Source organism: Lampetra planeri, chromosome 36, assembly GCF_965212315.1.
Source record: "Lampetra planeri chromosome 36, kcLamPlan1.2.h2, whole genome shotgun sequence".
NCBI lineage: Eukaryota > Metazoa > Chordata > Hyperoartia > Petromyzontiformes > Petromyzontidae > Lampetra > Lampetra planeri.
Genome location: NC_136142.1, coordinates 5,764,564 through 5,775,132, shown reverse-complemented (window position 1 = coordinate 5,775,132; position 10,569 = coordinate 5,764,564). Strand labels below are relative to the sequence as shown.

At 49.6% G+C, this 10,569-nt stretch overlaps 1 protein-coding gene across 6 annotated transcripts; it reads right to left on the bottom strand.

Annotated features, from left to right (window-relative positions):
• Window positions 1–377: 377 nt before the first annotated feature.
• LOC144730722 (protein SCO2 homolog, mitochondrial-like) lies at window positions 378–10,358 on the bottom strand. Of its 6 annotated transcripts, none has more exons than XM_078611422.1 (10): window positions 10,260–10,358; window positions 9,067–9,116; window positions 8,845–8,896; window positions 6,856–6,924; window positions 5,435–5,494; window positions 5,217–5,304; window positions 4,796–4,981; window positions 3,182–3,274; window positions 2,509–2,627; window positions 378–1,627 (listed from the first exon to the last, which is right to left on the bottom strand). In XM_078611422.1, exons 4-10 carry the CDS (start codon window positions 6,910–6,912, stop codon window positions 1,499–1,501), a joined length of 732 nt encoding a protein of 243 aa, XP_078467548.1. In that variant the 5' UTR covers window positions 6,913–6,924; window positions 8,845–8,896; window positions 9,067–9,116; window positions 10,260–10,358; the 3' UTR covers window positions 378–1,498. The 6 variants fall into 6 exon arrangements, with proteins under 6 accessions (XP_078467548.1, XP_078467549.1, XP_078467551.1 ...); XM_078611423.1 differs by having other exon boundaries at window positions 6,856–6,921; XM_078611425.1 differs by lacking the exon at window positions 8,845–8,896 and having other exon boundaries at window positions 6,856–6,921.
• Window positions 10,359–10,569: the final 211 nt, after the last annotated feature.

Below are 10,569 nucleotides of genomic sequence, written 5' to 3'. Positions count from 1 at the left end.
CAAATAAATAATACACAGATGTAAAGCATCGTGCTGAAAAAAAAACACAAAGTGATTAAAGTGAAGCATTACATGTTCACCACTTAAGGAATTCGGCTGAGTGCAATTGAGAATAGGGGCTCTGTTCATTCTTGCTTTTTTAAGGAATGCCTTTAGAGTTCAAGAATTTGTCCATGGAGTGATCAACTTCTGAGAGTAACAACATAAATAACCTTGAACACAAACTTTGACCGTATTTATTCCCTGCAGCGGGGAGATACCTGGTCACATTACAGAGCTTGCAATGGTGGAGAAAGAGTAACTTTACCCACTGTGACAGTTAGCCCCGTATGCGTATGACACTGCTGTGTATACAAAATGCACAAGACATCCCGATCTAAAACCTTGGTCTCTTTATGTGTTTGTACAGCCTCAACATTACAATTACAAACCCACCACACAGTTACTATGTATTAAGCTACAACACCTGTTTCCGGCATCAGAGGTACACATCAATAACTGATTTGTATTTTAAACAATTCCAACGGTGTTGAACTTCATGACAATATACAGTCCTTTGTCTCATCCACTGCTGGATGAAGGCTTCCCTACACCGTGGTGGTCATGGAGGTTATTAGATCATACTTCACCGTAAACGTCAGCTTCAGACATACATGGGAATTGAACTCGGATTGCCAAATTCGTAGTGAAAGTCAACGACCAACGCACCGCTGCGCTTCTCAACACAGGCGTCCTTCCATCATTATAATGGTCCAGACTGCATCGTGTCAGGAATCACCTCTTGTATCATTGTGACCATTGCACCACCCATCCTCCACTGGGATTCCTCTAACACAGCATTGTGCTGTAAAAACTCTGCGAGCCGAGGTTGATTCCCGGCCACAGGTAACGTCGGTGGCGAGTGAGATCTGAAGCGGTCGGTGCGGGACATCGCGTGGCTACGTTCTGGGCAACAGAGGGCGGTGGCAGCCACAAATTAATACTGGTAGGAACCTCCTGGTTACACCAGCCCACAGGGGATTATTGTGTCCGTCGTGCAGGGAGGGGCTGGGTGGGGAGGGAAGGGAGGGGCTGGGTGGGAGGGGTGGGGCTTGGTGGGGAGGGGCTGGTCACCCCGTGGTGCCCTTATAAAACTCAAAGTTTAACCTACTCACGCCGGCTTGTGCCCGCCCTCAGTCGGGCATATTTGCGGAATACACCACGCCGCCGTTGACCCTGGCCATTGACCGAGCAACCCAACGTTCCTACCAGCTCCCTCCGCAGGAATTTGTTATACCGTAGGTGCTTCATGGTGAAGTGCTGTTGACCGAACCCCCATGATCGACGCAAAAACGGTGTTTCAGGAGTCCTTCATCCAATAGATTAACAAACGGCCGTGACGTTTGTTTGTATGGCATGTAAAAATGTTCATAATTAAAAAGCAAAACTTGATTGGATAAAGATGGACCCACGCCCCAACTCTGAGCGTTGGCTTGGTGCTGCCATGGAGGCAGGGTGGTCAGAGGCGATGTGCGCGCAAGCGTTGGCGCACTTTCTCTGCCATGATGGCCTCCTCCACGGAGCGGTCGTAAAACTCGAGCACGGCGCCGTGCGGGCAGATGAGATAGGTGATGATGGAGTGGTCCACCTGCGCGCACACGCAGGGTAATGAACGAACATCAGCCACGTTCGCTATACGCCGCCTGCCACCAAGTCACACGGAATAACACCGATACTGTAATAGCGCCTGCGTTTACATTCGACCCGTAACCTAACGAAACGTCTCTGTGATTTGCTCTTTACCTAGGGGACCCCTTTCCCCCCCCCTCCCCCCGGAGCAAGGAGATCACAGCACCGGCCCGTTCAATAGGCATCAGTCCACCAGCAGAGGGAGAATATTACTCATGCGATCTCGTTAGATTTAAGAAACTAAGCAGATTTGGGCCTGGTTAGTGCTTGGATGGGCGACCGTCATTCATGACTGGTTGTCTCACCAATCTTTATTCCAAATGTGCTGTCAGCATCATGTGGAGAATGGCCAGAGATATGGACATCATAGAACTACTTCTTAGATCACATCAGGTGGCTTTTGTTATCCTGATAAGGGGGTGCTGTTACAGAGACATTTTGCAACAGTATTTTATTTCTCATAACTGGAATGCAACCAAATTAAATGCAAATCCAAATTGATGGCGTTTTTTTTTATGCAGTTACAGTTAATCTGGCTGAAACCATTAACTCACTACACTTTAGAACCCACTTGAATTTAAACTAAACTTGAAATTTTCCAGGTGCGTCCCACCGAGCTCTCAAGGTTTTTTTCACGAGTGACCTGGCCACAAATGATGGCTCCACTAAGTGCCGTATCATGTGGCCGTTCATAGCAACCAAATAATCGTGCTTGGGATGACTGTAAAACCCGGATTCAAGCCAAGAATCCCAGCAATGCCAGCTGCGTCTCGACCCCCGAACCGCTCGGCCACTTCTGTCTGCGCACGTGTGTAGTAGATGACCCCGCGTGTAACGTACCACGTACTCCTGGTCGGTGGGGTCACGTGGGCCGGGCTGGGCGTACACGCGGTAGGCTTTTGATATCGCCGAGATCTGCTCCGGAGAGCCGGTCAGGCCGACCAGCCGTGGGTGGAAATCTGCGTGGCACGCGACAAAAGCTGCCGTAGTTTACGGGGTTGTCTCGCCAAGTACACAGGTAGTGACAACAATAATGATGATAATTCTGTAACTTACGTCGGTGATATTTTGGCAAAAAATGTGGATCATGAATAAACACGACCCTGGTAGGTAAAGGTGCAGCCCTGCAATTGCTTGCTAACGCCACTGCTGGCAGATAGGCCTCCACTCAAGGGAGCTCTCGAAGCCCTCGAAGGGTAACAGGCCTTCTCTTCCATATGGGCAAAATGTCTTTGAAGAGGTGGGATTACCCATAATTTACCCCGCCATATGCGACCTGCCGACCATCTGTGCTGTACCCATTTATACTGCTGGGTGGACAGGTAGGGGAGGATTTAATAAACTGTCTCCATTGTTTCAACGACCATTGCCAGGAGTTTGAACCAGAGACCCCAGTGTGATAAACAGAACATCACGGCAGCATCCCTTTCATAACAACATTTCAAAATAAATTCTTCAACACACTGCAACTAATAAATGAAGCCGGTTGGTGAAGGTGGGAAACCCGTCGTGCCTTTTATGTATTGCGCCACAGCCGCGACGTCGTCCCTCTGCGGATCGATCGTCACGAACACAGGCTGCACCCTGGGCAGATTCGTGTCCTTGTCTGCACACGCACACAGCACACGCACGCAACACACAGCACACGCACGCAGCACACACACAGCACACGCACGCAACACGCAGCACACACGCGTCACAGGACCTAAACACGTGCTTGTAACACCGGATGTGAAACGTGGCGTCAGGTTCAATCACTGCGTCTGTTACATGGCGAGGTTGGCGACATGTTAACTCTCTTGCCTGGTATACGGGAGGTCGTGGGTTCGATCCCAACCCTGACACCTGTATATTTAGAATTTGCATGTTCTCCCCATGGTCGCATGTATTTTTCTCCGGGTTTTTCCCCTCCACATTTAGAAACATCCATTGAAGAATATTTAGCTGCTATACATTTCCATATAAGCCACTTCATTGAGCCGTCACACATGGCCAGGTTGCTTCTAAAAAAGAGCTACACAGCTCAGTGGGCCTTACCTGGTCAAATAAAATAGTTTAGGAATGTCATTGTATGGTAGCAACCGTCCTCAGGTTTTCACCTGAGGACGGCTGCTTGCGTTGTGGCCGAAACGTCGTGAGAATTGTTTTATTATGTTTTATTTTTATTATTTTATTACTTCCCTTCTACGTGACTTTACCGAAAGAACCAAGAAGAGCAACACACTCCTTCACTACTTCTTGCATATGGCTCTGTGAATCACATCTTAGAGATCTATATCCAAGTTTGAAAGCCACAAGATGGCTGCAGGTGAGGCTGAGTGAATAGTTACAGCTGCTGCTGCTGCCTCCGTTGAATTTGCAAAGTTGGCAGTGGTTTACAACGCGCCGTACCGTTCGCAATGAAATCTGCGCATCACAATGCACTCAAGAGTTTGCAATTTGCCCTATGGCTTTCAATGTGCTCTGTGGTGCACGATGTGTCCCACAGTTTGGTCACCGTCTTCGTAGTCACACTGCAGCAGAGGTCGCAACCGGGTACCCGATACCCGTACCCTACCCGATACCGGGCTACCCGTACCCGGCCGGGTACGGGTACCCGTTTGCGACCCTGGTGCGGCCGGGTACGGGTAGGCTGTGAGTCACTGGTGAGTAACCGTTTGTCACTCATTTCCCAACGTCTTGTCTCTTCTCACAATTCAAATTCCTAGAATCAACCCACCCGCGCCTGCAACATGGCTTCATCCCAGAGGTCGCAATCGGGTACCCGTACCCGTACCCTACCTGATACCTGGCCGGGTACGGGTAGCCGGGTATCGGGTAGGGTACGGGTACCCGTTTGCGACCCTGGTGCGGCCGGGTACGGGTAAGGAATCAAAACCCGTTTGCGACCTCTGCACTGCAGGCTTCCCTCGATTTCCCACTTGTTAAGAGAGTCACAGGATCTGGTGTGAGTCGTGCGGATTCCTGCACTATGAAAAATCGAAGTCTTTTCATTATTGACCACCACCCTGAGTGATTGTATGAAGTCATTGATATGGAATTATTGTTAGATTCGTGAATGGATTCTCGTGACCTATTTCGAAGTGGCTTTGGAAACCCTTCTACGGTCCGTGTGAAGCTCACGTACCTAGGGTGTGTACGACGCCCGATACTTTCTCCATTTCCTCTGGACACACATCGGGGCAGTGCGTGAAGCCAAAGTAGAGCAAGCTCCACCGGCCGACCAGGAGGTCGTGACCCTTAACCTTGTGTCCACTCTGATCGGTCAGTTCAAATTTCACACCTCCCAGCCCAACGATGTGATCATTCAAACCTAGACAGACAACAAACACAGCGGTAAAGCACACACACAAGCACGTGCTTGTGATCACACACGTGTGTCCAAACGAGGACACTCAAAAGTCATCCAAGAGGAGTAACAGTTTGAGAATGTTGGTAAAGATAGGTGAATTTCAGAGCTACCCGACACGGCATTGGGAGGCCTTTCTCCACCAGTGGTTGGCAATGCCGTTCATGATTATTACGTGTACTTTAGTATACTTACGTACCTTGTTTTTCATACCGCAAATACGCCCACCACCCGAAGAAGGCCGATCCAATCCCTGCCGTCACCAAGATTCGAGTTCGCAAACTGAACTGCTCACGCGTGCACACGGAAACACACGTAGAGAGCCCTTCTGTCAATCGGCCGCTGGATGAAGGCCCCCTCCCCAAGCAGTGTGGGTTGTGAGGGCTGTTGGCCACGCTGCAGCTCTGGCAAGCTCACCTGTATCTCTTTGGAAGCCTTGGAAAATCCACGCGTGTGTAATCGCGTGCTCACCTGTCCCTACAGCAATTACCGAGCCACACACACCACACCGGTGAGCTTTATCTTTGCGGTCAAGTATGGGGTTATTGGGGGTTTTTTTCATAAACGAAGCCCAAAAACTACACCTGGGTGTTTTTCTGAGTTGCTTTGCTCATTTTTTGTTACAAATCCGAGTTCACCTTTTGGGGCCAATTATTTAACGGTGGGGCAAAGGTCAAGTTAAAAATGTCAACATATGGGCACAATCATTTCAGTTCTACTTTTTTGGTCACAACTAAACACAAATATTTTGAAATCTGTCTTTAGGTGACCCAACTCTAAACTTTAAAGGTAATACAGAGGATGGCATCGACAGCTATCTTTTTACAGTGTAAAGTCGCATATTCCACTCCCGAACCTCTGATTAGCACGGTTGGCTCCGTACGGCGATAAATAAGTTTAACATCCATATACGTTGTTTGCTCCAAGTGCTGGGAGATTCGGTAATCCCTCTCCTGAAATTCAGTTCCTGACGAAGCTCCCATCACGTGGAGCAAAACATCGGACATCGTGCCAACAACACGACCCAAAACACACTGGACAGCGACATAGCACGACCGTGAAAACCCACGCAGTCGAATTCATTTAGATGGCCCTAACACAGCTCCTTCACAGTCTCTCACACATTTGCCTATCATATATGCGACCACATCTCCATATACCATCACAAATGTTGCGGGTCGTCCTGTAATCCAACGTGACAATATCACCAGTATCAATTATCATACAAATTTACACATCAACTGGTATCTGCAATGAGGCCAATCTCACTCACAAGGTGTAGTAATATTTACGTATATAGCAGTATGCTATACAGTTGAGTGGGTAGAATAAAACAGTGTAATATGACAAGGTATAGTCAATAAGCATATTGCTGCGGCGCCATATTAACATTCCTTCCCTTTATTAATTCTAACCATACTCCCTCCCTTTGATGCTGCTAATCCTGCATAATGTACGGGCATAATGACTTTAAACCCCTCGCCAAACCTCCTACGCATTTCACAAGTAGTACTAATCGCATATCTGCATTTCCCATAAATATGCTAAATTCCTCTTGATATGCAAATTATTTTGTCAAGGCGCCCTTCCCCCCTCCATCCCAGCTTAAATAGTCGCTCCAAGCCTGGGGCGTGCCATTCAGACTCTGTCTTCTCGACAGACCTGTTCTTCACTTGAGGACGGCTGCTTGCGTTGTGGCCGAAACGTCGTAAGAATAATTTTATGTTTTATTTTTATTATTTTATTACTTCCCTTCTGCGTGACTTTACCGAAAGAACCAGGAAGATGAATCCCTGCAGTCACGAAAGCCTTAAATCGAAAAATAAAAATGCACGTACCCTTAAGGGGAACAGGAGAGCTGGCGTCAGTCTTCGAGCAGCGCACCACAAACGCATCACGCCAGTCTACTACAACACACGGGCAGCAGTACACACAGACAACAGTAAATACACTGCTGTATGAAGACCCCTCCATGCCGTGTCCATCATGGGGGTGTTGTGGCCGTGCTTCAGGACGCTCATCAGTGCCGGTTAGCAGAGGTGTGGACTCGAGTCATGTGACTTGGACTCGAGTCAGACTCGAGTCATGAATTTGATGACTTGCGACTCGACTTGGACTTGCATAACAATGACTTTGTCCCACCTATGAGATGTGGACTCGAGTCATGTGACTTGGACTCGAGTCAGACTCGAGTCATGAATTTGATGACTTGCGACTCGACTTGGACTTGCATAACAATGACTTTGTCCCACCTCTGCCGGTTAGTCAAGTGGTTGGGTGGTCCAGAATGGGGAGCGGTGGCGCAGTGGTTAGCGCTACGTTGCGCTACGAACCTGGCGACGGGAGTTTTGATTCCCGCTCGCGGCCAACACCAGTGACGATTATCTGAAACGGTCCTGGGCCTGCCCTAGGTAGACTCAGCCTCAAATAAGTCCCCGGTGCAGTGTGTCCATATCACTACTAGGGAGTCAAAAACAGCACGGCGTAGTGCTGGCCACCCAACCCCTCGTATACCGCGCTGGTCTTCACCGGTGCTCGCGAACAGCACTTGCCCCAAACAGCCTGTTAAGGCTACACGGGGGATCTTTGCCTTTGTTTGGGGTGGTCCAGGAACGATTCAGATATCACTCCCCAAGGATGGTGGTAACCACCGTGGCTGAGAATCGAACTCAAATAGCCAGCTGGGTTCATCTCGTGAGCGGTACTGCGTGAGAGCGGCCACGTGGTGGCGTGAGAGCGTAGCCAGTACAGAGGTCGCAAACGGGTTTTGATTCCTTACCCGTACCCGGCCGCACCAGGGTCGCAAACGGGTACCCGTACCCGGCCGTACCCTACCCGTACCCAGCCGGGTATCGGGTACCTGATTGCGACCTCTGGGATGAAGCAACGTTGCAGGCGTGGGTGGGTTGATTCTAGGAACTTGAATTGTGAGAAGAGACAAGACGTTGGGAAATGAGTGACAAACGGTTACTCACCAGTGACTCACGGCCTACCCGTACCTGGCCAGGTACGGGTAGCCGGGTATCGGGTAGGGTACGGGTATCGGGTACCCGGTTGCGACCTCTGAGCCAGTCCCAGCGTGAGACTCTGCTCTGATGACATGACGGGTGGTCGGAGGGGAGTGTGTTAAGAGCTGCGAGCCTGTGATTTGTTGTAGAGTTTAAGCGTGGTGGTATCTTCTTGGTTCTTTCGGTAAAGTCACGTAGAAGGGAAATAATAAAATAATAAAAATAAATCTTCTTGGTTCTTTCGGTAAAGTCACGTAGAAAGGAAGTAATAAGTAATAAAAATAAAACATAAGAAAATAATAATTATATATTTAAAAATGTTTTATTTATTTATTATTTTATAAAATAATAATTCTATATTGTATTATGTTTTATTTATTTATTATTTTATAAAATAATTATATATTTTATTATGTTTTATTTTTTATTATTTTATTACTTCCCTTCTACGTGACTTTACCGAAAGAACCAAGAAGATGAATCCCTGCAGTCACGAAAGCTTTAAATCGAAATAAAAATAAAACATCAAATAATTCTCACGACGTTTCGGCCACAACGCAAGCAGCCGTCCTCAGGTGAAGAACAGGTCTGGCCGAAACGTCGTGAGAATTATTTTATTATGTTTTATTTTTATTATTTCCCTTCTACGTGACTTTACCGAAAGAACCAAGAAGATGAATCCCTGCAGTCACCAAAGCTTTAAATCGAAACGTGGTGGTATCATTCGCTACACATTCTCACGATTGTGTGAGCACGCGTGCTTTAGGTCTGCGGGTGTGAATAACTAACTGCGTGTGTGTGCAATGCCCTCGATCTTACCCCGGAAAGTCTCACTAAATTTTAAGGAAGGTCTCGCATTGGCATGCCACTCCTGAAAAGCGCGTGCAACAGACGCACGTGCAGGCACAGTTAATAGGCCCTCACGAAGATACGCGTGGAACCAGAGAGAGGTCACGGCACACACAAACTAAGACATCGCCACCAAGTGTCGGTGATGACACCAGGGCGTCATGTGCTGGCCAAGGTGAATCTTGAGCTCACGTTTTAAGTGTCGACTGGCAGCAGCAGGTCACGGGACAGACCCAGTGGCTCTGTGAGAAAATGCGGGTACACGATGCACAATGACACACATACGACGATACAGACACAGTCCCAGAGACAAGACAAAGATCCCCCGTATAGCCTTAACAGACTGTAGGGGCAAGTGCTTTTAGCGAGCACCTATGAAGGCCGGCACGGTACACGAGGGGGTGGGTGGCCAACACCACGCCCGACCGCCTTTGTCTCCACACCGTATCAGGTACTTGATTCAGGCTGGGTCTACCTGTGAAGACCCGAGACCGGTTCAGTTAATCGTTACCAATGTTGGCCGTGTCGAACTCGTAGCGCAGTGCGCTAACCACTGCACTATGGCTGCCCACACACACCACGCGTAAGGGACACAAACTGAGTCACACGCAGACACAGCATAGACATGCACAGCCTCACTGTCACCCCCACTCGCTCTTCCACACTCATCCTCACTCTCACTCTCTCACCCTCACTCGCTCTCTCACCCTCACACGCTCTCACTCAAACTCATTCTCATCCACCCTCACCCACCCTGGCTCACTCTCACCCTCACTCACCCTCACCGACTCACTCACAACTCACCCTCACTCACCCTCACTCAAAACTCACCCACATGCTACCCACACCCCCGTACCCCAGGTGACCCCAGGATCCTCTCACCCTCACACTCACTCACTCTTTCACCCTCACACTCACTAACCCCCTCACTCACTCACACTCACTCACCCCCTCACCCTCACTCACTCACACTCACTAACCCTCACTCACCCTCACTCGCTCACTCTCTCACCCTCACTCACCCCTCGCCCCCTCACTCACCCCCTCACTTATCCCCTCACTCACTCACCCTCACTCACTCACTCTCTCACCCTCACTCTCACCCCCTCACCCACTCTTTCACCCTCAACCCCTCACTCTCATTCTCACCCCCTCACTCTCTCACCCTCACCCCCTCACTCACCCCCTCACCCTCACTCACTCTCTCACCCTCACTCACTCTCTCACCCTCACTCACTCTCTCACCCCCTCACCCTCACTCCCTCTCTCTCTCTCACCCTCACTCACTCTCTCACCCTCACCCCCTCACCCACTCTCTCGCCCACCCCCTCACCCTCACCCACCCACCCTCTTTCCCTCACCCCCTCACCCATCGCAGCCCTCACCTCCACGCCCCTCGTGTCCGTAGCCGGCGAATCACGTGGAGTCACTGCCGCTTCCGGACCGGGTCCCGCTCGCGCAGGGTCCGGCCTCTTCTCACCGCTCCGCTGTTTTAGTTCCGGTTTCATTCCTCCCCCCCATCACCCCCCTACACAAGATTCACTTCAGCGGCTCCTTTTTGTCAGTCCACCCATTGGTTGACGAGGGCTTCCCCACGCCGTGCGCGTCAAGGGGGTTTAGTTGAACATACTTCACCACGCTGGACAATGCGGGGTCAGTGAAGGCATAGACGGTGGGAGCATAGCAGTAAAATAA